General features: G+C 32.0%; 1 protein-coding gene and 3 long non-coding RNA genes across 7 annotated transcripts in view; 3 read left to right on the top strand and 1 right to left on the bottom strand.

The window, feature by feature from the left end:
* The first annotated feature begins 662 nt into the window (after positions 1–662).
* LOC115884990 lies at positions 663–1,370 on the top strand. Of its 4 annotated transcripts, none has more exons than XR_004050661.1 (2): positions 663–1,100; positions 1,198–1,370. It is a non-coding gene; the product is annotated as an uncharacterized LOC115884990 (long non-coding RNA). The 4 variants fall into 4 exon arrangements; XR_004050660.1 differs by having other exon boundaries at positions 1,193–1,370; XR_004050659.1 differs by having other exon boundaries at positions 663–1,123.
* LOC115884992 lies at positions 1,186–2,675 on the bottom strand. Its single transcript, XR_004050662.1, has 2 exons — positions 2,387–2,675; positions 1,186–1,926 (listed from the first exon to the last, which is right to left on the bottom strand). It is a non-coding gene; the product is annotated as an uncharacterized LOC115884992 (long non-coding RNA).
* A 3,753-nt stretch (positions 2,676–6,428) lies between these two features.
* LOC115885040 lies at positions 6,429–6,786 on the top strand. Its single transcript, XR_004050670.1, has 2 exons — positions 6,429–6,468; positions 6,540–6,786. It is a non-coding gene; the product is annotated as an uncharacterized LOC115885040 (long non-coding RNA).
* Positions 6,787–11,383: 4,597 nt separating this feature from the next.
* Positions 11,384–27,468, top strand: part of LOC115884987 ((Lyso)-N-acylphosphatidylethanolamine lipase-like) — a 77,314-nt gene continuing 61,229 nt past the window's right edge. Inside the window, exons 1-5 of the mRNA XM_030903725.1 lie at positions 11,384–11,782; positions 11,884–12,090; positions 25,874–26,048; positions 26,110–26,261; positions 26,316–26,430. Of these exons, the coding sequence (XP_030759585.1) occupies positions 11,692–11,782; positions 11,884–12,090; positions 25,874–26,048; positions 26,110–26,261; positions 26,316–26,430 (740 nt within the window). The 5' untranslated portion in view covers positions 11,384–11,691. The remainder of the gene's footprint in view (positions 11,783–11,883; positions 12,091–25,873; positions 26,049–26,109; positions 26,262–26,315; positions 26,431–27,468) is intronic.

The following is a 27,468-nucleotide window of genomic DNA, read 5'->3' as shown; positions in this document are numbered from 1 at the left end:
AAAATGGCAGCTCAACTTTTATCACATAGTGTGTCTACAGCACTTATTCGCTATACTCCAGGATGTAACAAAAAAATGGCTACAGATTTGGGTCATTTTATTGAAGATATTAATATATGGTTTGACATATTCAACTCCTATATGAAGAAAGCAAGGATATATAGAAGAAGGATATTCAACTCCCTATAGCGGGCTATGTAGGAAAATATGCCGTATTTTGTCGAGGAAGACGATTACGTCACGACCAATGAGCGTCGAGTATTTGAAATTGAAAACATATAAATTGACGGTAACCTATGTTTTTTTGACTCATTTCACTGACAGATGTGATGAGATTATTATTGTAATTTATAGATCCAAACGTTTTTTGAAAAAATAATGTATTTTAAAGTTATTTCCTAGAGTTTGGTTTGGCCTTCTATATTTTGGTATTTGTCTACTAATAAATAATATCTTATTTTGTATTTCGATGTATGGAAATCCGCAAGTTTTGTATCTGAAGCCGCAAAAGAAATTTCGCTCTATAGTGAGAAAAATGTTATTATATCTTTTTAGACGTGTAGAATTACAAAATTTCTTATTTCAGATGTTCTAAATGTGAGTACATGTCAAAAATTTAAATATATACTTGATATATTATTTCAAGTTATATGCTTTGACATTTTTTGGAAGTAAACAAATATTGAAGAAAGTGTTGTGCCTTCACAGAATTTAAATTGGCATTAGGAATAGATTTCCTTGATTTAGTAATGATATTGCTCATAGAAATTGTTAATGTGAAGAATAACAATACAGGAACATAGAATAACAAGAAAGAAATTCTAGCAGCAAGTTAGGTTATGAGATAAATTTTATTTATATAGTTTGTTTAAAGAGTTTAGTTTGAAAAAAAGTTAAAACAATTATTATTGTCCAGGTCATATTTGATAACTGTTGTTAATTGATAACATATTACAGGGACACAGTAAAAAGACAAAACATTTAGACCCTTTGAAAGAGAAATGTTTGCAATGGATATTAATAAATTCTAGCCAATTTGTACGATGTACAATGCAGGCAATATTTCTGCCTCCTAACGCACTATTCGCTTAAAAGAAGATGTGGGTATTGTATTTATACCTAGGTAGTTAATGATACATGGAATATATTTCTATATTATTGCAATAACGATGTCTTTATGTTGTATTTTTAGAACAGATTTATTATTAGTTGGCTAGTGTGTTAGTAGGATAGCCATTGGTAGTTATAAAGTATGAAGTCGTCAGGTATTAATAATAGGAATTGATCAAAGCTTATACATTTATTGTGATATTTATATTGTGAATTTAAGTAGTTAGAGTTTTGGTTGTTTAATAAACGAATTAATGTGCTTATTGTGTATCTAATTAAAAGAACAATGAAAAGTTGAATACCATAGGGGTACGTATGTTATACAAAGAATTTGCATCAACATTTTTTTGGTTATATACTTGTACTGATATTTGTTTCTTGAACTAAAGAATTATACAGTACCTACTACACAATATAATAATCTGCAGCTACATAGGTAGGTAGCTGTTGGTAATTAAATTTTTTATCTAATATAATATCTAACATCAGAAATATTGTTAATTATCAACTATAAACAACTAAGAACTAGAATTATCAACTATAAACACAATATAATATACTGTATCTTAAGCAATATGTAATTATTTAACAATTATTTTTTTTGGGAAATAAAAACTGGTACTAAATTCTTTTTGACTATTTAATTTCTAAGTCACAAATAATGGTGGACAAATAGCAAGAAAATTATACAAGTAAAACATAATTTTAACTTATTTCTCTAATGGAATTTTGGTATTGATCTACTTAGTAGGATATGCAGTTTATCATATTTTTGAATATTTATATTCAATATTGTTCAGGAACAGCCCAATTACTCTGAAAAAAAGATATATGGTCAAATTCTTTGAAAAGAAACTTTTAAAATCAGTAATGATAAAAAAATATATAATTGTTGTATAGCAGAACCAGGGGACACAGAATTAGGGGAATTAACAATAGATTATTAAAAACTGCCTTCTCTTAAAAAAGTAGTATTATATGCACTTAGAAAGACTATAAAGGATATAAGTACACATAGAAAGAAAGTATATATATATATATATATATAACTATATATGAATACAATACCTACAGTATACAATATTACTAGTATAAAAATAACAGCACAGTCGGCACACTTTAAAATAAAAAAGCAGCATAATATTCAGGTATGTATCTAAGTAAAATTTTCTCAAAAATATTAGAATATGAAATAAATTGCAACTAAATTTTAATTAATAAACATAAACAAATAAAATTGTCAGTGTTATTAAAACTTTATGCAAATATATGTTACCTTAATACTTTGTCTTTAATCCTACTCTTCTGACATGGCTTTTCAAACTAATATTTATGAACTTTTGTTTCCATATTAATTTCAATATATTTGAATAAAACTGGAAAAATAATCAATATTGGCACTTGAAATTTTAATTTCTTATGTCCTTAAATTATTTATATCGTGTTATACATAATACTTACATAAATATTCAATTTAAAAATAGATCAGCACTTGAACGAGTGAATATAAAATAGTATATTATCAATTTCTATGAGCAATATCATTACTAAATCAAGGAAATCTATTCCTAATGCCAATTTAAATTCTGTGAAGGCACAACACTTTCTTCAATATTTGTTTACTTCCAAAGGGCAAAGGATATAACTTGAAATATTTCAAGTATATATTTTAATTTTTGACATTAAGCACTCACATTTAGAACATCTGAAATAAGAAATTTTGTTACTCTACGCGTCTAAAAAGATATAACATTTTTCTCACTATAGAGCGAAATTTCTTTGCGGCTTCAGATACAAAACTTGCGGATTTCCATACATCGAAATACAAAATAAGATATTATTTATTAGTAGACAAATACCAGAATATAGAAGGCCAAACCAAACCTCTAGGAAATAACTTTAAAATAAATTATTTATTCAAAAAACGTTTGGATTTTGGATCTATAAATTACAATATGCATCTCATCACATTTGTCAGCGAAATGAGTCAAAAAACATAGGTTACCGTCAATTTATATGTTTTCAATTTCAAATACTCGACGGCCATTGGTCGTGACGAAATCGTCTTCCTCGACAAAATACGGCACGTTTTTTTTGGGCCAGTCGAATATCCTTATTCTATATATCCTTGGAAGAAAGGTTCCGTCAATGACTAAAGAATCCAAGGACAAATAACACCCGACAGCAAATTGTGACGCTGGCATCAAACAGTGCCGTGGCACATATTTTTCTTAACCTAGCTGTTTGAAGCAATATTTATATTTTTTGATAATTGTTTTGACTACGCCTATGGTGTATCATCCTAACTAATTACGAAAAAAACGTACTAAAATGTTAACAAAAGGTACAAAACTAGTATCGACGTATAGCACATATCAAGTACATATAGATGTTAATTGAAATTGAAGAATAATTATCGAATTCAATAAGAAAACGCTAAAAAGTTGGAGTGGACTGTTTATTTACCTATGAACGTAACTCCTGGCTCTTCTTGTCGCTGTGACTTTTTACACTTGAAAGCTACACAATTCACCATTGTAACAAAGTTTATACAAAGTTCACTACACACAACAAACTATTAAAAATCGCTAAAATTGTCGCTGGTGACTGGATGATGACTCACTGTTTGGCATCAAACGAATGGCGTCTAACGTCACAAATTCTACTACAGCCCGTACAGGGGCGTTACATGTCCTTATATTCTTTAGTCATTGGGTTCCGTTCCAACCAAAGATGCTTATGGTGTAAATTTAGGGATGCAAGAAGAGCATTTGCAAAAAATGATCGGCATAATTACTTCCATGCGGGCAAGTGGTAAACAAGCTTTGCAGATATTTCAAAAAGGTATGATTATATCAACAAAAGCGCTTCAAATGTTATTTAGAGATATGAAAATTGCTTATGATATACAATATATCTGTACGCATAAACTTAATCAAGATGGACTTGAAAATTTTTTTGCTCAAATTCGCTGTCGAGGACCAAATGAACATCCCAGCCCATTAGAAGCAATATACCGGATACGCATGATAATTCTAGGGAAAAATGCAGGAATACTAGAGGCAAAAGTAAATACCGAAGAATTAACCAATGAAGAATATATAACACCCACAGTTTTGGAAAAAGTGAACCTCCAGTTAAAAAATACATCAACATTATTGGAAGAAACCATTAGTTCAAATTCTAGCAGTTCATTCTCTTCAACAGGCTCCGCTAATGTATCTGCACATCCATCAAATTCAAGCACACACCAAGAAAAAAGCTTACCAGAAACCATCGATGATGCACTGGAGTATATTGCAGGATATTTAGCTAAAAAGCATAAGGAAAATCAACCTGAATTAGGAGATTTCACATATAAAGTAAAAAGTGATCATTCTTATAATATTCCGTCTTGGGTACAGCAATTGTCATTTGGTGGGCTTATTAAACCTTCCTTAGAGTGGCTCAATAAAGTAAAAAAATGGAATTTTTATTTTGAAAAATATGCAAATGATATAATAAAACTGGGACCTGGAGTAGTGAAAAAGTTAGCGAACAAGATAAAGAGAAAGGAAGATAATATTCCATTTAAAATTATTTACCGCTTTTGTAAATTAAGAATTATAATTCGAATTAATTATAATAACTTTCAGGCCCAATCCAAGAAAAATTTAAAGAGAAAACTTATTATGACCGACAGTAACCGAAGTAAAATTCGCAAGTTAAAAAAAATAGTTAATTAATAAAACTTATGTATAATCGATTTCTTGTGATATATAAATATATAAATAAAAAATGTTTGTTTTAATCATTACCCAAAACCCACTAATAAAAGGGAATTTGTTATTCAATGAATGACACTCAGGACTCAGGAAAAGATAAATAATTATTATGTATATAATGTACATGACATTTATAATGTATGTATAATATGTACCTATTATTATGTAAACTACTTAGCACACCAAAATTCTCAGATACAGATCTAATTTTTTACAGAAATATGTAATATTAAAATCAAATCAATATAAATAATTATGACTAAACTGGAATCTCTTATTACAGCTACACTCTACTATTAAGCAGACTTTTAGGTATGGTTAACCATTAATTTTAAACATCCAAACACTTTTGGTTTATAGATGTCCTATGCTGATGCCTTGCACCGTTAGAATTTAAAAAAGGCCAGTATATTCATTGCTTAGATTAAAAAATCCTTCATATGGCCCTACATTTCAAATGGGCGGTGTTTGAAAGTGCACTGATGGTGACGTCAACGCTGTGGAACGCTTCGGCAAAAATTTCGTGGGAACTCGGCTATCCCCACCTCATAAAATAATTAACTAGAAAGAAGTGTCAACTCTGTGTTAAATCGTGGAAACACGATACGCCACCGAAAGCCTTCGTTGTTGTCTGGAGAACTAATTTTCCAATTGACAGGTTGACATGATAAGGACATGATGGCTTAATTTTCATTTCCGTTTCCGGTTATTCAATGGCGGGCCCTCTTTCAGTTCAAATGTATTTTGTATTTTTTCTTTTCATAAATAAAACGAAAAAATAATTTATTCACATATATTTATTTGAAATATGGAACAACGTGACTAAATAAATATAAAAATATAGAGGATTGTATTGTTTTAATTGGTAAAAGTAGGAAATACATAAAATTGTAGGTACTTTCAAGAAATATAGTTAACTGTAAGTGCTGTATTTTAATAATCTATCAAAAATCAAAATCATCAGGATAATATTAGGTATTGATTTTCAGACAAGAATTAGATTACAGTGATGGTCAAAAGCATTTAGATATTGCTTTGAAATCTACAGATAAGGTATGGCAGTTTCATTTTAAAGAACAAGAAATATGTAATATTAAAATCAAATCAATATAAATAATTATGACTAAACTGGAATCTCTTATTACAGCTACACTCTACTATTAAGCAGACTTTTAGGTATGGTTAACCATTAATTTTAAACATCCAAACACTTTTGGTTTATAGATGTCCTATGCTGATGCCTTGCACCGTTAGAATTTAAAAAAGGCCAGTATATTCATTGCTTAGATTAAAAAATCCTTCATATGGCCCCTACATTTCAAATGGGCGGTGTTTGAAAGTGCACTGATGGTGACGTCAACGCTGTGGAACGCTTCGGCAAAAATTTCGTGGGAACTCGGCTATCCCCACCTCATAAAATAATTAACTAGAAAGAAGTGTCAACTCTGTGTTAAATCATTGGAACACGATACGCCACCGAAAGCCTTCGTTGTCGTCTGGAGAACTAATTTTCCAATTGATAGGTTGACATGATAAGGACATGATGGCTTAATTTTCATAAAATTGTAGGTACTTTCAAGAAATATAGTTAACTGTAAGTGCTGTATTTTAATAATCTATCAAAAAATCAAAATCATCAGGATAATATTAGGTATTGATTTTCAGACAAGAATTAGATTACAGTGATGGTCAAAAGCATTTAGATATTGCTTTGAAATCTACAGATAAGGTATGGCAGTTTCATTTTAAAGAACAAGATGTTAAAGTTTGTGATAAAATTGTCATCAGAAATACTGTCCACTTCAGTATTTACATAGGAAAATATTGGAGGATGAAGCTCTACCTACTGCCTCAGGTTAATTTAAATTCTGAATTGCAACAACAGCAACAAGCAAGAAGGGCACCATTAAATGATGTTAATGTGTTAATGGAGACCCAATTCTCTATCAACATTTATTTTGATTTTTTGGACACCAATATTATACACATAAGTACCGTATGATTGAATAAAAACGGCGTCCAGTTGGCTTGGAAATGACGATCGATGGCATTTCCTATATAAATTTACATATAAAATGACAGCGATCTTCATTTCATAGCCATCGCTGACGCCGTTTTTATTCGATCATACGGTATTATTATAAACAGAAAGAGTAATGTTATACACATAAATATTAACATTTTGTAGAGCAACAACACAATAAAAAACCAAAATATGAACACCAGCAACTAAAACAGGAACCATTAAATGAATATTATACACGTAAGTACAATTTGATCGAATAAAAAACGGCGTCAGCGATGCCTATGAAATGAAGATTGCTGTCATTTTATTTGTAAATGGATATGGAGAATGTCATCGAGATGTTCATTTCCAAGCCAACTGGACGCCGTGTTTTTTCGATCATACAGTATTATTATACACATAAATAATAATATTATACACATAAACATCCCTTGATAAAGATCAACATTTTGTAGAGCAATAACAGCATCAAATAATGGAAATAATGGACCCTACTGTTCAAATCAAAAACAAAATTTCAGCATTACCACTTTATTGGTTATATCAATAAAAGAAATTTTTGAGTTTATGAGTCTAGATCCTACAAGCAAGCAGATCTATCACATAATTTAAAATGAAGATTTATCTATTATAGTATGTATAAACACTTTGCATCTTTTATTCAATGTTGTAATGAATTAACAAATTGCAGGTAATTTATTCTAATAACGAAAAGAAACTTTGGATCAAAAAATATTTTCTTCTGATGAGGTTTATGAATATTAAAGTCTGTTGAAGTTTGGCCATTATGTGTTGGTATACAATTTATTTATGATGTTACAGTAGTTAAACCATCCGAGTACAAAACATGTTTAAAATCCACTATTCTTAATGAATGGCAACTACCAACTTGAGAGGAAGCTAAGAGAGAATATACATGAGGATCTGGAAGGGCTATAACATTACGTCTCAAGCCATGGAACAATAGGAAACGAAATTCAAAGGAAAATATTACAATACGTGGGATGCAAATTATAGTGCAAAGAATTGAGAAAAAGAATTATTAAAAGTAGTTATAGTTACGATAGTTAAACCATCCGACTACCAAATATATTTAAAATCCACTATTCTGAATGAATAGCAACTATCAACTTGGGAGGAAGCTGCGAGAACGATTCTATTGGGTGAACTACAAGGAAGACATGAGCATCTGGAAGGGCTATAAAATTATATTATTATTTCACGTCCCAAGCCATGTTGGAATAGCTGGTAGTGAAAAAGAAGATAATACTGCACACGATTCTTGTCTAGAAGTAGTTGATATTAAGGTAGTTAAGCCATCCGACTATCGAACATTTAAAATCCACTGTTCTGAATGAATGTCAACTACGATGGCAAAACGTAAATAAATACTTGTACAGTATAAAATTATATTATATTGGCTTAATTTTTATACCAAATAAACGTGTTACGTTATTTTTGACCTGCATTATATTTATTTAAATCCCATATCATCAATTAAACTTTTAATAAAGTTTTCCTAATTATAATTAACATTAATTTTAAACTAAAGCTTTTTCATCTTGAATGAGATTTACGAAATAACTTATGAGAAACAATAAAAAGAGGCTCTGATATCTGAATAATCCATAATAAAACCACATATTGGCTTACTTTTATACTAAATTAATGTAGGTATGAAGTTATTTTAAAGCTGTATTATATTTATTTTAAACCCATCACCAATTATTACTTTAAATAAAATTTGTCTTAATTATAATTACCATTAATTTTAAGCTAAAACGATAAGAATATTTTTTCGTCGTCTTGAATGACATTTGCGAAATAACTTATGAGAAACAATAAAAAAAGGGCCTAGTCTATTGCTGCTGAATAAAAATCTGTAATTTATTTCATGCAACATGAAAATAAAATTATATTTTTTTTTAAACCCGCGGCTTCGCGTTTGCTTCACGTCAAATATTTATGTCTATACGGAGAGTACCGCTTAAATTCCTGTCCCGATGTTGAAGGATGGCTATAGAATGTCAATGCATTTCCTACATAAGTCTATCCTTGTTCGGGAGGAGGTTTTCTGCGCTTGCTCGATCTGTAAGCACTTTGATTGGACAGTTCCAAATCATATGATATGTTTTGTTTTGGTCTTGGTTTTGGTTTTATTTATTTTAAGTTGAGGTTAAAGACGTTCTAATAATTGAATTAAATCTTTCGAAAAATTGGAAGTTTTTTGTTAAATATTCTGAAATCAAATAAGTTTGATAATGTAACATTATGCGCATATTTATCAATTGAGATATTTTAATCGTATCCAACATGTTATGGCAAAACACTTTTTCAACCAAAAGTTTTCAGATATCTTCGATTTAGTTATTTTCGAATGTTTATTTTGTTTATATCTATTACAAACTCAAGGAGCAACAGTTTTTACAAGTAGTGTTAATTTTGATGCTGGTGCAATACTTCTACTCGTTAAAATAAGTTTATTATAAATATTACAGACATTTAAAAAATAGGCTATGGAATAGGTATATAAAATTATTTTATATCTGTCTCACAATGGGGGCTCCTAGTAGCGTAATAGGTATCTGCAGTGCGATTCTGTAAACATTTCCCTGTCTAGTGACTCATCAATCGTATACAAATAGCATAGGCTCGATAGGAAATTTCTTGCTACAGAGCTTACAGAATCCCATTGCTGATTTCTAAAATTCTTTTTCTAGATAGGCTTCCCGCATCGTAAAAACTCCTATTTTATGGTATGTAATTAGTATTCTGAAGGTATTAAAATATTTTAATATCAATATAGTTTTTTCACTGAAACTCGAGTTAAATCTTAATATACATTATTCATATTGTCGTTTTAGAGATTGTGCTTTTATACTTACTATTATGAAAATTTACTGAATAAAATATATAGTTGCAATCCTTTTACTGAACTCCTTAATTTCTTGTTTTATGAGGGGATAATTTTTGCTTATTTAGGTACTAATTTTAATCAGACCATTTTTTAATGAACTCATTTATATTTATATCATATCGTTCTAAGTAGACTTTGTTGTGTTAGACAATTATTATTAAATAAAACGAATGAAAAAAAGTGACAGGTACGATATTTTTTTTTTAAATTCAAAAAATAATTTAGTAAAACCACAATTATTAAGAAATTGTCTTAAAAACTTCGTAGTACAAATTGCATATCTATTTCACTTTTTTTAAAATTCAAAAAATAATTTAGTAAAACCTCAATTAAGGAACTGTCTTAAGAACTTAGTATTACAAATTGCATATCTATTTCACTCGACTTAAAAATTGCAGCAAAACAAAGTATAACAGTACATTTTTTACTGTCTATTGTTTCTTTTACTGCCCATGTATTTATGATCAATAATCAACATCAGTCCTGGTTTAAAATGAAACAAAAGTAATTCTTTATTATTAACATATTTTTTATTAAACAAATATAACTAAAAGTATGTACATATTAAGTTTATACATAAATCAAGCTAGATACAAAAAATATAATTATTTACATTGTTGCATTGTAAATACTCTTTTATATTATGAAAAATAAACAATAATAATTTACAATAAGACAGTTTGTGTGTAACTGTGTAAGCATTAGAATTAGCCTTATGTAGTCTCTATTTTTAGTCTTTACATTATAATGTCTTTTTTATTTTAAAATAGTAAGACTAAATATAATGCTTTTAACAATTATTGATTTTTGAATTAAATTAGTTTCGTATATTTTTGTCTTATATTAACATCCCTTTCATTTCTGATTTTGCTTTCATGATACAAACGAACATCGAGAAAAATTTCTATTATTAATTTGGTTAGTTGGCTTCTACCACACAAGAAGCAGTAGCCCATTCCCATTGTTCTATTAATTAAACTACAGCAAAAGTCTTTAAAACTAAATCACAAAATTGTCAATAAACGACAAAGATTAAAATACAAACGAAAACACAGTACACGTGGAAAACAGAAAGTTAGAGTAAACTCTAATGGCGACTGCCCAAGTCCAAACTGAAAACAAAATCCACGCCGACGACGCGTCCAAAAATAAATCGATAACCCATCTCGACACCATTCGGCCAATAGAAAAGTAGCATTTCGGCGCATGTGCATTACATCCATCTACTGAACAAGGATGGACTTATGTCAAACTCGATCTTCTGTCCTTCAATCCTGGGACATAAATTCTCTCATTGCTCTTATGGAGAGGCCGCAGTATATTTTATTTATGTTGATTTATGTCTTGAATCATCTGTTCCAAAATGTTCGGCGCATGTCTTAAATTTTAGAATCTTGCTACAGCAGCGCCATCCTAATTCTTCCCTTTTTTTGACCATTTTTTAATGCTCGGAGTTATTTCTCCTTACCTCTACACACCATACTTTGTATATTACCAAGAAAAAGTATCACTGGTTGCATAATCGGCTCCTTTGGGCTACTTTTGTTTATCCGATCGGCTATTTCTGGTTCTGAAGTTTTCTGGTGAAAAAGATCTGGCAACCCTGTCCATGTTCCATGTTTATCTTATGTGTTTATCATCTAGAAAACAATTTATATTTATCATCACCTAATCACCTGTGATTGCGATCATCACTTTTTAATTATCATGTAATTTTCTCGAAATTGTTCGTGGATAAAAATAATCTTATATATACTCATATTGACATGACGTTCGATCATGATAGGCAAAATATCCTTTGAATGAATGTGTCCAGTTATTACTGTTCATTATTATGAAAACTTAGTTCAGTGTGGTTCAGTTTATCAGTTTTAATGAAAATGAGCGAAAATTGTAACAAAAGGGGCTGGTGGACGAAATATTCTGAAGATCGGTTAATTGAAGTCGAATCGAAGATACTAACAGGTAAAATGAGTGTTGACAAGTATTAATAACAATAATTTAAATCACAAACTATGGCGCAATTTGTCTTAATATGAATTCTATATAAAATTATTTATTTATAGTATTAAAATCTGCCTACAAAACATGGTTTGTGTCTATCGGATCTACAATAGGCAAAGATGACCAAATATGGACGATAGCTTTAAATGATCAGGCTCAAAACACTCCTCTTGTTATGCTTCATGGTTTTGCTGCCGGATTAGGATTTTGGTGCTTAAATCTAGATGATATCGCTAAAGATAGACCTGTATATGCTATTGATTTAATAGGTAATTATTACAAGTATTTGGTGCTTGTCAGATATATAACACCCTTTGTAAAGTAAGATCCCAGAGCGATCTGACATAACTTACTTTCACAAGGATGAAACCTTAGGATCTCAGTAGTGCTCTCATGTGCTTTGAATACTGGCGTGTTTGGGGAGTTCGCCCTGTGACACCTTGGCAGATACAGGGTGAGAAAGGTAACTAAAATTAAGAGTTATTTAACTTAAATTTGTGTGGCTGATTTTTGTATAAATATTGTAGAATATTACTCTGAAGTAGTATCAAAAGTATCAGACACTTTCCATTTACCTCAACTTTTATCAGACGACAGCAAAACAAAAAGTGGATCTTTGATAAAGATAGACTTTATCAAAGCTCCACAAAAAATATATGAACTTTACTTATTTTTACATGTCTGATTTTTACATGTGTTATTAAGACAGCATTAAAGTTCTATATAATCAGTCAGACAGATTGTAATGACCAAACATCCTCTAAACACAAGAATTATTCAGCCGTGACTATGAGCCTGGGAGAACTATCTGCATGCGTTTCAGAGTAAAGTATTTAAACATTTTAAAAATACTTACTGCTTTCGATTATTTTTGCATCTCTGTTTAAATAAGATAAGCTTTTTTATTAAAATAATAATAATTATTGTTACGTTTTTCGTCGGTGGATAGAAAGTCTAATTTATTTAAATACAATTTATTGTACACTAAGTAACAAAACAATAACAATAAAACTACTTAAAGAACTATTTATAACTTATTTACAATTTATCTAACTATTTATCTAAAAGGAATTTATTTTGAACTTAGCGCGGCAATTGTACACGTCGAACGATCGGTTGTTTCTTTTTTTCTCGTTTGCACAGGCCTCGGGTTATATACCCACAGCTAAACAGTTCTCGAATAGTCCATTAGATCATTAGATGCATAGAGAAGTTATATTCTCCTATGTACGCCTCCATTCCAGTGGAACTCGATTATTCTCGAACGTTCGATGGATCATTACGGTGTCCCTTATTTAATGCGATTCCAGGTCATATGGGGACGGGACATATTAGTTAGGTTAGGCCGTGTCCACACGGGTCCGCAACATTATTAAAGTAAATTAATTTATTGCATATAAATTACTCAAAACAATTATCGCATATTTTATAAAAAAATATTAATTTGAAAAACAAGACACCTTGAATTCTCTGACTTACGTTTTTAAATAGTTTGGATACTGTAAAGGAAAATATTCGAAAATAAGTTTAGGGGTGACAGGCAATTCTTAATCGGCCGATTATTTAGTTGCAGATTTGTAACCAATAGAGTTCTTATGCAGCCGCGCTCACATGCAATCAAATAATATTCGGCCGATCGGTTCCAGTATGTATTGTTTTCACTTTTACAACTAAATAATTGGTCAACTAAAATTTGCATGTCATCCCTAGACTTATTTTCGAATATTTCCCTTTACAGTATCCAAACTATTTAAAAACGTAAGTCAGAGAATTCAAGTTGTCTTGTTTTTCAAATTAATATTTTTTTAGAAAATATGCGATTATTGTTCTGAGTAGTTTATATGCAATAAGTTAATTTAATTTAATAATTATTAATTATTACTTTAATAAAAAAGTACATCTTATTTAAATAGAGTTGCAAAAATAATCGAAAGCAGCAGAAATATTGTAAACGTGTATGTGGCGCTAAACTGTATTGCTGGTTGCCTACATTGCCGCAACGTGTCAAAAAACATGGCGAATTCACCAAAAAGTAAAAAACATTTTTAGGCACCATCTCTTAATCAAGTCGACAAGTAAGCGAATCAGACAATAGAATTTACTGGTAGATGGCGGAAAAGTATCGAAAATTACAGAAGGTTCGAGAAACAGTCAGTAGGGGTATATAAAGGCCCGCGCTTGGCTGTTGGACAGTTTATGAAGTTTGGCAATACCGCGTTTTAAATCGTGAATTAATTGGCGAAGGTGCCAGAACCGTTAGAGTAATAGTATTTGCATAAATTGTTATTGTAAATAGTATAAGTTGTGTGTACAGAGTGGGAAAAATTAATTCGTTAGAGTTTAAATTAGTGGACCCACGGAATATTATAACAGTATTTGTATAATAAAAATTTTAATAACAGTATTTTTATAATACTTAAATACTTTATTCGGAAACGCATGCGCATTGTTCTCCCGCGCTCATAGTCACTTCTGAATAATTTTTGTGTTTAGAGGATGTTTGGTCATTACAATTTGTCTGACTGATTAAATATAATTTTATAATAGCTGTCTTAATAACATATGTAAAAATCAGACATGTAAAAATCAGTAAAGTTCATTTATTTTTTGTGAAGCTTTGATAAAGTCTATCTTTATCAAAGATCCACTTTTTGATTTGCTATCGTCTTATAAAGGTTCAGGTCCATGGAAAGTGTCTGATACTTTTGATACTACTTCAGAGTAATATTCCTACAATATTTATACAAAAATCAGCCATACAAATTTAAGTTAAGTAACTCTTATTTTTAGTTATCTTTCTTATCCTGTATCTGCCAAGGTGTCACAGGGCGAACTCCCCAAACACGCCGATATTCAAAGCACATGAGAGCACTACTGAGAGCCTAAGGTTTCATCCTTGTGAAAATAAGTTGTCAGATCGCTCTGGGATCTCGGACTATTGAATTTTTACTACTTTTTTAAATCAGTTGAAAGCATACTCTAAAACAAAGATTTTAAGCTAAAAATAATTTTTAGAAAAAAGATTTTACTTCTAAAATAAAGATTTTAAGCAATAAAAAATTTGCAGATGGACCACCATTTATTGAAAAATAAATATATTAAAAGTACATTTTTACATTATGGCAAAGTTTTATAAGCATGTGATTATTGTAAAATATGAATGTACAGCAAAAACTAACAATATAAATTAAATCAACGAATTTATACCTGATGTAAACTCAAAAGTACATACATACTGCCATTACTCGCTGACGAGTATTTGACACGCATCAGAAGATGGTCATGCAAGGCGTTTTCTTTCATGAGCTTTTCTGTGACTGAAAAGCCCGATACGTGATGTTATCTGTCTTCCGCACTCCGAACATTCAAAAATCTCATTGCTTTGTAGCATCTTTACTTTTTGGTTGTCGCTGTTAACTGACTTTACAATTCTTCTCCATTCCGTTCTATTGTGAGCTGCTTCTTCCCACTCATTCTGCTTGTTAATTCCCTTTAAGTTTTCCTGGAAAATATCATTGTACCTTTTGAGTTGTCCACCCGGCCTCCTCTTACCGTCTACAAGCTCACCGTAAAGCAGAGATTTTGGTATGCGATTTTCTTGCATTCTGCATATGTGACCAGCCCAACTTAAGCGGGACTTTGTAATCATGACTTCAATACTTTTCTTTTGACTTGAATTCGTTCGCAGTTAGCTTTTTCAAGGACCGATACGTTTGAGACATGATGGAACCATTTTATTCTTAAGAGTTGTCTAAGATGTCTCTGTTGCAACTTGTTTAATACGTTCGTGTGTCGGCGGTACGGCACCCAGGTTTCGCTTCCATATAACATGGTGGGAATTATTATTGCTCGGTACACAGCAAGTTTCGTTTTTGTGCTCAAGTCATGATTGTAGAAAACCCTGTCTTTTAATTTCCAGAATGCTCTTGAGGCGCTGCTAATCCTGTGCTGAATTTCAGGGTCGATATTGGCCTTTTCTGAATCTTCCGGGGGAGTGCACATGATTTTAGTTTTATCGATGTTCAGCTTAAGTCCCAAAGCCTCATATGCCCATGTATATGTGTTCAACATTTCTTGCAATTACTGTACCGTATTTGCAACTAGAGCACAGTCATAAGCGTATTGAAGTTCTTTGATGAACTTTGTACGTGTTTTTGCCCTGAGTCTTTTTATGTTGAACAGACCGCCGTCGTATCTGTACCTAATGCCTAAACCTCTCTCCTGCAGTTTGCTGTCTACTATAATGGAGAGCGCTGCCATGAATATATTGAATAGGAGAGGCGCTAAGACACATCCTTGCCTAACGCCTGTGTTTGTTAGGAAGGGATCGCTCAGTGAACCATGATATGACACTCTTGATTTGTTGTTATTATGGAGGCTTTTACACACTGTAAGAAATTTGTTGGGTACTCCGAACTTTTTCATAATTGTCCAAAGTGCAACTCTGTTCACAGAGTCGACGGCTTTTGTTAGATCGATGAATGCAACGTAAAGTTTAGACTGCTGCTCTTTTACTTTTTCCTGTAGTTGGCGGATGGAGAATATGGAATCGACGGTACCGCGGTTGGTGCGAAAACCCGTTTGCGATTCTGGGAGGATTTTTTCTATATGTGGGTGCAGGTGGTTTGACATAATTTTTGCAAGAATTTTTCCTCCGATAGCCAGTAGTGAAATTCCTCGGTAGTTTCCGCAGTCTGATGCACTTCCTTTGTTCTTAAATATATTCACTATATTCGCGTTGCAAAAGTCCTGAGGTACCTCTCCGCGTTCCCATATGACATCGAAGAGAGCCTTAAGATGACCAATAAGTTCTTTACTTGCACACTTATAGATTTCCGCCGGAATCGCGTCACAGCCAGCTGATTTGTTGTTTTTAAGCTGTTTTGTGGAGTCCTTTATTTCCTGTTCTGTTATTGGAATGTCTAATACATCGAGGCTGTTATACTGAGGTATTATGTTGAGTGCTTCCATATTGGGGTTGTTTTCTTGGTTAAGGATATGGCTGTAATGCTCTTTCCAGCGGTTTCTGATTTGCTCTTCCTCTTTTAGAAGTTCGCCATCTTGTGCCATGATTGGGCATCTTGCCTTCTTAGTTGGACCGTATACTTCTTTTACAGTCTCGAAAAATTTACGATAGTCGTGGTGCGTGGCATACTCCTGAATCTGTCTAGCTTTCTGCGACCACCATTTGTGATCACCACCATTGATCTTTAGTTGGCGCAGGTTTCTTCGGAGCGTGTTGTTGGCTGCCTTAAAGTTGTCTGCTAGTCTTGGATTGTGTGGGTTTGCAGTGACGGCTTGATGTGCTCTATGCTTTTGTTCCAACAAAGCCTATGTGGTTGATTTTCGTTAAACCAGTCTGGTTATTTCTTTTTGTTGGATTTTCCCAGTACTGCTTCGCCGGTTTTATGAATCGCATCTCTTAGTTGTGTCCACCCTTGTTCAGCATCCACGATTTAGATTGAAGTTATCGGTGGAAGTGATTCTTTGATGGCTTCTCGGTGGGCGTTAGCGGTATCGTTGTTCTCTAGACCCCGTACGTTCAATCTGGTCATGTAGCTTTGCTTTTAACTGGATTGTCATTTTTGAGATTAAGAGTCGGTGGTCAGTGCCACATTTGGCATCTACTCTGGCTTTTGTGAGACTGACATCTTTTAGGTGCGTCCTTCGAACGATTACGTGGTCCAATTGGTGCCAGTGGCCTGATCTGGGATGTTTCCAGGTACCTTTAAACTTGTCCTTCAGCATGAACTACGTATTGGTGATGCAAAGATTATACTCTGTGCATGTTGTTAATAAGCGTTCACCATTGCTGTTTACGTTTCCCATTCCATGTTTTCCCAATACGTCAGGCCATATTTCCTGTTGTTTGCCGACACGGGAATTAAAGTCACCTAGCAAAATGATTCGTTCGTGCTTTGGAATTTGTTGGAGTGTATTTTGCAGAGACTGGTAAAATTTATCCTTATCCTCAATTTTAGCGTCTAGTAGGAGCGTAGGCACTTATGATGTTGACGTAAGTTTTGTCTGATATGGGGTACCTTAGGGTCATAAGACGTTTGGAGACACCAATAGGTACTTCTGTTAATTTGGTGGCGATTTCGTTTTTGATTGCTCTGCCTATGCCATGAATTCTCCTATGTGTTGCGGGGTGACCCTTCTAAAAGAAGGTATAATGCTTTTCAGTGAGACTACCCTCATCCGCAAAGCGGGTTTCGCTAAGAGCGGCAACATCTATATTCAGTAGCTGGAGTTCCTGTGAGACCAGTGCTGTTCTTCTCTCTGGTCGATTGGAGTTTGTCCTGTCCAATAGAGTGCGGACGTTCCACGCCGCAAACGTAAAACATTGACGATGTTTAGTTCTCCGATGATACGCTCGAGTAGGCACCCCCTCCCGGGGATCCGATCGAGGGGGTATTTTACCTCCGGACGATGATTTTTTCCTACTCGAATGTTCCATCTTTGATGAGCGTTAGTTGTGTAAAGAAGGTTAAACTGTGACGGTTATGCTGCCGCACAGTTTGGCTGGAACTGTAGCACGGGATGGCCATGGCACAGTGAGGACTGCGACGATAGTTCCCTTGTGCTACGTTCTCGGCCGGCTAGGAGTAGTTTACTACTCCTCTTCCCCAGAAAGGTGGTAGGTATGAGGGTTGTATTTGTATAAGGATATACCGCCTATACTCGGTCGTCAGAGCCTCGTTTCTTTAAACAGGGTGCACCACGTGAAGGTGAGGTTGACTTTTGGGTAAGCTAGGCTATATGTATCCCTTCAATACCCCTCGCACCCCAAACTCAAAAGTAAAAACCTCGGTAAAAACATTAATACTAAGGGAAACTAATATAAGTACACTTATAAGTAATATTAACACGACACCTGGGATATGGGAGGAGTGCTCAAGAGTGTGCATTTAATTTTGGATACAATGCTGTGGTACTAAATGCCTTTTGACAAATCTGGTTAGTTGTAACTTTGGAATAGGTTGCATAAAATAGATTAAACATTCCTCTGAGAGTTACTGGTTTACCTGGATTTTGTTAAGTTCCTGGTGGACAATTATGAAACAGATCATCTGTCATCCGTTTGCGTAGGAAAATAAGATCTGGAGGTACCCAAATTCTTGAAGAGCTACCAAAAACCATGAAGCGCCCATACAACATACAGCTGTAACCAACTGCCCCCTTTCTGCGGCAACTACTTTAGAAACGGTTTTTTTACCTTTAGATGCAAAAACTTTGGCACTTTATTAGGTACCGTCGACATTCCAGTTTCATCCATATTAAATATGCGATGAGGTGTTTTTTTCATATTATTATCTCAAATTATCAAAAAACCTGTGGCACTAAACTGACTTTCTCGGGCGCCTAAGAGACTATACGTTTGGCCTAGCAAAATCTCTAACCCAGTGTGTACCCGCCATTTTTTTTATTTAATTCTGCGTACTGAAATGCAAGCGATTTTACATGTTTCATGCACAATTCATAAAAATCGGTGGTCAAAGTCTTTCATATGATCCGCCAATTTCTTTTCCTGGTTAGGGGTAAAAGTAGGTTTAAAACGTCCCAGAGACTGGAGCAGTTCTTAATTCTAATCTTTTTCTTAGAGACCACTCGTTGACACTCAACGTCGTAGCAATTGAATACTCGCTTTCCCCCTCGCCTCTGGCCCATTCTACGTCTCGCTTCTTCTATGATAAATCTCAGTGTACAGGGTGGTCGAAATTGGTCTGTTTTAACAGAGAAAACCTATTTCCTGACTAGATAGAGCAAAACCGACATAGATGTCATGGGCTCGATTTCTGAGATACGTTTAATGGCGTAAACCGCCTCTTGATATTTTCACTGCCAATTGAGGTACGGGGTCTTTTTGAATTTTTTACCATTTGGAAAATTGCCCATAACTTTTGTATTTCGCGAAATAATAAAATTCTGTAAAAACGTTCTTAAGGCACTTTTTTAAGCACAATCCAGTGGCTTAGTCAGTTTTTTTCTATACTTGCTCTTTTTGTCAGAAATAATAAAAAATATAATTTTTTAAATAAAAATCATAGTTGGCTATGAACTTAAAAAAATGCTGACGTTTAACCTTTTCCAACGATATAAAGTTATGTGTATTTATTTCTAAGAATGAGAGAAATATTAGGTTTTTTATCTTTGTATCAAAGCGGGCCTTGATTTTGTGTTGACCTAGTTGTCTAATTATTTTTTATCACAATTTAATATTCTATATTATTATTTATCTGCATAATTAAAAACTTTTGAAAAGGTAAATCATCATTCTATATTAGTATTACCAATTACATTTAAAACACCAGGGTTACAACTGAACTATTAAATGGAGAATTTAGAGAGAAATGGATTGGAACAAGGGGCACATATCTTAGCCTGCTAGGTTCTGTGATTTAAGTACTTTCGACTTTTTTATGGGGGAAATTAAAAGACCTTATATATAAGGGAAGAACCATTGGGACGATAGAAGAATTACAGAAGGCTACTAGGCAAGCTTTTGGACTTATTAAACCAGTTCTCCTAATAAATCGTTGTAACTTTGTGCGCAAAAGATGTTTATTGTGTATTCAACCGAGGTGCTCAATTTGAACATCTTTGATTTTTTTAGAAAACTATATTCGTCACTCAAAAAATACGTTTTTTTAGTTTTGTTTGTTCATTGTATCGATTTCAGTTGTAATTACTAATACTAATAATTACAATTACTAATAATAATAGAATATTAATTTACCTTTTCAAAAGTCTTTAATTATGCAGATAAATAATAATATAGAATATTAAATTGTGATAAAAAATAATTAGGCAGATAGGTCAACTCAAAATCAAAGCCCGCTTCGATATAAAGATAAAACCTTAATATTTCTCTCATTCTTTGAAATAGATATCCATAACTTTATATCGTTGTAAAGGGTTAAACGCCAGCATTTTTTTAAGTTCATAACCAACTACGATTTTCGTTTAAAAAATTATATTTTTTATTATTTCTGAAAAAAAGGGCAAGCATAGAAAAAAACTGACTACACCACTGGATTGTGCTTAAAAAGGGCATTAAGAATGTTTTTACAGAATTTTATTATTCCGCAAAATAAAAAAGTTATAGGCAATTTTCAAAATGGTAAAAAATTCAAAAAGGCCCCGTCTCTCTGTTGGCAGTGAAAATATCAACAGGCGGTTTACGCCATTAAACGTATCTCAGAAATCGAGCCCATGACATTTATGTCGGTTTTGGTCTATCTAGTCAAGAAATAGGTTTTCTCTGTTAAAACAGTCTAATTCGACCACCCTGTACATTTGAATTTGTGAATTTTTAACAAATTTTTATGCAACATTTCATCCCTAATTTCACCACCTTAGCGGTCGAATTTCCAAAAATCCTTTTTTTGTGCTCATTTACATTACTCAAGGAACCTGTATGTGCCAACTATCGTACTTTTATGCTAAGCGGTTTCGGTTGTTCGTTGAGACCCAAGTCAGTCAGCATTGAGTTTTATACCGTGTGATCGAAAAAAAATGGCGACAGTTGACTTGGAAATGACGATCGATGACATCCCATATAATTTTACATATAAAATGACAGCGATCTTCATTTCATAGCCATCGCTGACACCGTTTTTATTCGATCATACGGTACATGTTACAGTGGCGGCTCGTGGGTATAAAAATAGGTGAAGAGTTTGTTTTTAAATTGCGCCGCAGGTGAAAATTTTTTGGCGCATTCACCATTTTGTCAACATTTTTTAAATTATTATTTGAAATTTTTTTGGTGTATTCACCATTTTGTCAATTTTTTTTTTGTTATTATTTATACACTAATACCTATAATATTTTCTTTTTAGTTTGGGCTAAAACGCATTAAGTAAAAACGGATACAACCAGTTTTCGATAAACACATTATTTTGCATTCCAGTGAAAATATAATTAAATTTAAATTAAATATAATAAACATTATATACAGTGTGCATCATAAAGTTGGATCAATATGGACGTTTTTTATATCAGAGTTTTAAAAAATGTTTTTGTGGCAATCACTTCTGCTTTGAAAACCACTTAAAATGCACGTCAAAGTTGGCAGGTAACATCTGGGAGCTGTGTCAAAAAATACAAAATATTATTTAAAAGAAATTTTTAAAAATTGGTTAAATTATTATTATTTTAAAAAAGGTGTCAAACAAAATTATGTTTTAACTTTGACTTGGTGCATTTTAAGTTGTTTTTAAAGCAGAATTGATTTCCACAAAAAGTTTTTTTTTAAACTCTAATACCAAAAAAAACGTCCATAGGTATGGATCCAACTTTATGGCGGACACTGTAAAACTGTTTCAAAATGGTGATTTCAGTGAAATAAGGTTGTAATTTTCATATAACGTTTTTTTCTCGGTTTTTTCACTGAAATTTCGATATTGAAAAAATTGTTGGTTACAACCGAGGAGCTATTCAATTATTATTCAATTATTACATTAATTATTATTACATTGTTTACTAAGCAATATTAACCAAAATAAATTTGACTTATTTATATTACTAACCTTATTAATTTTTGTAAATCAGCTCATTTCTTCTGTTCTTATTGATGCAAACTTATCAGTAATATCGTCATAAAACGGATTTTCACTCATAAGTTCATTTAAAAGTTCTTTGTGAAGAAAATTATCAAGGTAAATCAACAAAAACCATTAACAAACAACAATAAATAATCAACAACAACTTTAAAGTATTTACACGGTTAATTACTCGCCGAAGAAGCCGAATATATATTTATATATATTAGCATAAAGGAAGACGAAGTGAACTGCCCAAAAACTCATTCTCATCGGTCGCCGATAAAAAATTTCTGGACGTCACGTTACCATGGAAACCGTGCAGCCGCTTGGCTCACAAATATTTTCACTTCACTTGTGGCTTCGTCGAAACATAGGCGCGTGCGGGCCAATAATGCTACTTTTTCGGCCGGAATTAACGATGCGGTGGACCTATTATGCAGAGGTCCGCCCGGAAAAAAATATAAAAAATTACCATTTTATTATTTAGATACATGTAAATATATTAAACTAAATTAAGATTTTAAGCAGTAAAGTTTTTTCTTTAATTTGAGTATTTTTTTTCGGTGAAGTGCCCCTACACCTACTGCACCTGACGAGCCGCCACTGATATGTTACAGCTAAAATGGATACTTGGCTAGTTTTAAAACTAGCCAGCTATTTTGCAAACTAACTAAAAGCGCTGTTATTTTGAAAGAATCCGCCTCTTCTTGCAAAATAGCAGACAACCGCAGCTAGTTTATATTTTAACTGGTTAGTATGCAAACTATAAAATCTGGTTAGGATGGGGATTTTACTACAGTTTACTAAAATAGCTGCTAGTTTACATACTTACCAGATAGTTTACAAAATTTATTTTAATTGTTCTTGTTTGTTACTTACAGTGTTAGGATGGATAGGATAATATAATAAAATAATAAATTTAATTTTCATTTAAAAAATTTATTTATAAAAAACAAATTTTAAAGACAAACTGTATAGTCCATAACGAAATATACAGGGTTGTTCACCACATACGACACGGAGTATTGTAGCTAAACGATAAGATTTTTACAAATTGTAAGTTTGGGGTTCGTTGAAGGACTATTAGAGCTACAATTTAAAAATATTTTTACAAGATACAGAGTGTCCCAAATAAATAAAAAATATCAAAGTTGTATTTTTTTAAATGGAACACCCTGTATATTATTACATTTTTAGTTTCTACGATTAAAATAAAGGTAAATTTGATTAAGGTTTATTATACTTAAACCTTACCGTTTTTGAAATATTTTCAATTTTGTGAAATTGCAGTAAAATTTTAAAGCTTCATTTCTCCAAGGGTATCAATGTTTTTAATACTAAATATTTAATGAAGTTTATTTATTGATCAGTTATTGTGTTGCAATAATAAAAATAATACTACCTTATACAGAGTGTCTAAAAGTTTATTTTAAATAATTATTAGCTTCAAACGGCAATAACTTCTTTAATTTAAATGGAATGCCCTGTATATTTTAGGAGAATCAGATGCACAATTAAATTGTCTATCAAATTGTATTATACCATTTTTTACCTATCCCTTCAAGTTTTCGTAGAAAATGCATTTTCTTATAATTTAGACCTCATTTATCAATATATCCATGGAATACTGACATTTTAGATTGTTTTTAAAGCAACAAATGTACAAAATGTACAGACTAGTAATATTATCGTTTTTGGCAAAACGATAATATTACTAGCCCATTTGTATGCAAAAAGAAAACTAATTAAATCTTGATAAAAGAGTATACCATTAATTAAATATAACACCATTATTTTCGCCCATATACTAATTAATGACATACTTAATTGTGTTCGTTAATAAATTATTATAAATAAATGTGGATTTTTGAGTCAGAAATCAATATAATAATAAGTTATCAAATTAAAGTCTTTGTTGTTATAAATAAGCATTTATTAAAAAATGAAATATCTTTTTTAAGGTGTTACTTTTTATCACACTGTCTAATGCCCATACAAAATTCAGTTTTTTAGTATTTGGAGCAATTATTATTAATCAACACAAACAGTCAGTTAATGTAGTTTGAATACTGGAATCATATTAATTGGTCCTCTTTAACAAATATTTAAACAGTTTTTTTTATTTTTTAATGAAATAAATGAATTATATCGACAATATTAGTATCTGTACTCTTTAAAAATTTGGTACATCTTTAAAAATAATCTAAAATGTCAATAGTCCATGGGTATATTGATAAATAAGTTCTAAATTACAAGAAAATGCATTTTCTACGGAAACTTAAAGAGATAGGTAAAAAATGGTATAATATAATTTGATAGACAATTAAATTGTGCATCTGATTCTCGTAAAATATACAGGGTGTTCCATTTAAATTAAACAAGTTATTGCCGTTTGAAGCTAATAATTATTTAAAATAAATTTTTAGACACTCTGTATAAGGTAGTATTATTTTTATTATTGCAAATTTCAGGATTTGGATTTATTTTATTGCATAATTTCAATATGAAATAAGTACAGGGTGTCCCACTAAGAATAGCTCTCGGCTGTATCTCTGGAGATTACCCCATCCACCTATCTCTTACCGAGTAAATAACCCTTCTCCTACCGAATGCCTATTTTGAGAAAATATACTAACAAATTAGCTTTAATAATCATAAAACGCCAAATCACACCACTGTTTCCCGTTGCAAACTGATTGTCGGCAAGTCACGATGTGTAGAACTATGGTAGAATTATATTACAGTCTCTGCGTTAAGTTCTTATGGCGCATTCTCACGTCTCGTGTACTTGACAAACATTTGTAATTGGTATACAGGGTATCTATGGTGCGTCGGGCATGTATACTACAATTTCTAAGTTATTTATTATAGGAACTACGCCGTATTCTCGCCAGACCCTGTATGAAAATAAAAAATACTTGCCAAGTAGACGAGTCGTGGGAATGCGTCTTAAGTGCTTTCTCATGACTTGTGTACTTAACAAACATTTTTAATTGGTATACACGGTGGGTCGGGCATCTATACTGAATTTCTAAGTTATTTATTATACGAACTACGCCGCACTCCCGCCAGACCCTGTAGGGCAATAAAAAATACTTGCCAAGTACACGAGTCGTGAGAACGCGCCTTTTAATGCTGGAAGCGACATTAATGCCAAGCCTTTTAATGCTAGGCGCGACAAAAAATGAACAATATGTCCATTGTTATTGAACGGAGTAATTATGTACAGGGTGTCCCAATATTCCGTAGACATAGAACTATTACTACGTATTTATGGAATCAAAATAAGTTCATTGGATACAATTTACCTCTATACAAAAGTGCTTCGTTTGTCCGCTAGAGGGCATCAAAGTTTAAAAAAAATAACAACATACATTTTTTAAGATATTTTAAGAACTACGTATTTTTTGAATCAAAATAAGCGAATTGCACATAATTTACCTTTATACAAAAGGGCACAAGTGGAACAAGCCTATTGAATAAATTGGCAAATGTATTCTAGGTTTTGGAAGATCATCTAGACCATCTTTTGCCAAGGACTGTGATACTGCAGAGCAACAATGGATATCTGCATTAGAAGCGTGGAGGAAACAGTTAGAACTAGATAAGTTTATTTTGTTAGGTCACAGTTTTGGAGGATATTTAGCTACAAGTTACGCTATGAGTTATCCAGATAGGTGGGTAACATTTTTTCAATATTTCTAATTAATACTAATAAATTAATTTTGTATTATACAGGGTGAAACATTTAATTTTAGCTGATCCGTGGGGTTTTTCTGAAAAACCAGCCAATATTCAACCTCGAACATGGGTGAAGGTCTTAGGAGTTGTTTTATATCCTTTAACATACTTTAATCCCCTAGCAACTGTAAGAGCTGTAGGACCTTTTGGTAAATATTAACATTGAGTAATATATTTTGTTTTTGAAATCTTAGTGATTTTAGGTCCATGGTTGGTTAGGAAGCTAAGGTCAGATATATCCAACAGATATGAGGATGCTTTTGAGGACAAACATATTATTACAGAGTATATATATCACTGTAATTCACAATACCCCAGGTAAGCATTACAAAAATATGAAAATATAGTTGAATTTCCTTTTTATAGTTGAAGTTTTGAAAAGTCCAAAAAATCAAAACTCGTTTCTGTGGTAATATCATTTCGTTTTTACGTTTGATAAAGGATAATTTTGATTAATGGCATTGCTATTTTTTTCTATTTTAGTTAAAGAACCACAATTTATTATCACCTTTTCCGTAGTTTTGAATCAAATAAATTTTGTGCTACTTTAATATATTAAAACAGCAAAAATGACATTAATGAAGAATACATTTTTCTCCCAAAATTAATAATAAAAAAGTTTTTCCTCTTGTAAAGGCAATCCGGGGATATACTATACAGGGTGTCCCAGAAATAAGTGCAAATATTTTAACTGGTAGTATAGTTCAACCCCAGAAACACGCCTATGAGGTTTTTTTTGCGAAAAAAAAATGTTGAAAATTTAAAATTTTTGTTGACATTTTCCGGAAAATTTGAAAAAACTTTTTAGTGCCACTTGTTTATTCACCTCAGATTTCTCTACGGTGTATCTAAACCTTGCAGTGTTGCAACCTCCTATGTTATCCACATTCTACATAGTTCTACATTTATAAATTCGTAGAAAAATTTCTACTCAAAAATTAGGAATGTTAAATTTTTATCAGTGCTCATTATTAATAATTATTATAGAAAAAAAAACACATTAATTATTTTTAGTACTTACCCTTTCAATGAAAACTTAACAAAAACCACCGAAAATTAACTAAAACATTACGTTTATGACGTTTACGAAAATGATTCATCATATTATTCACAACCAGGTCACAAAAAAGAAATTCCAAAAATGTTTATCGTAATTTAGAATTCAATATTTGTTTTCTTTCATGTTTCTCTGTTTTATTTGAACCACTGATTTACAAAACACCTTGAAAAGCGCACATTACTTTGAATACCGTCTCTTATCGCCACTTTACGAACTAATTTCAATCTAAGACATGTTTCACTCAACAATTTTAAATACGTATTTTGTTTTTTCGCTATTTTTTCGATGTATTTTGA

This window comes from Sitophilus oryzae, unplaced genomic scaffold, assembly GCF_002938485.1.
Source record: "Sitophilus oryzae breed Bouriz unplaced genomic scaffold, Soryzae_2.0 scaffold_359_pilon_pilon, whole genome shotgun sequence".
Classification (NCBI taxonomy): domain Eukaryota; kingdom Metazoa; phylum Arthropoda; class Insecta; order Coleoptera; family Curculionidae; genus Sitophilus; species Sitophilus oryzae.
This window is presented reverse-complemented; position numbering and strand designations above follow the sequence as displayed.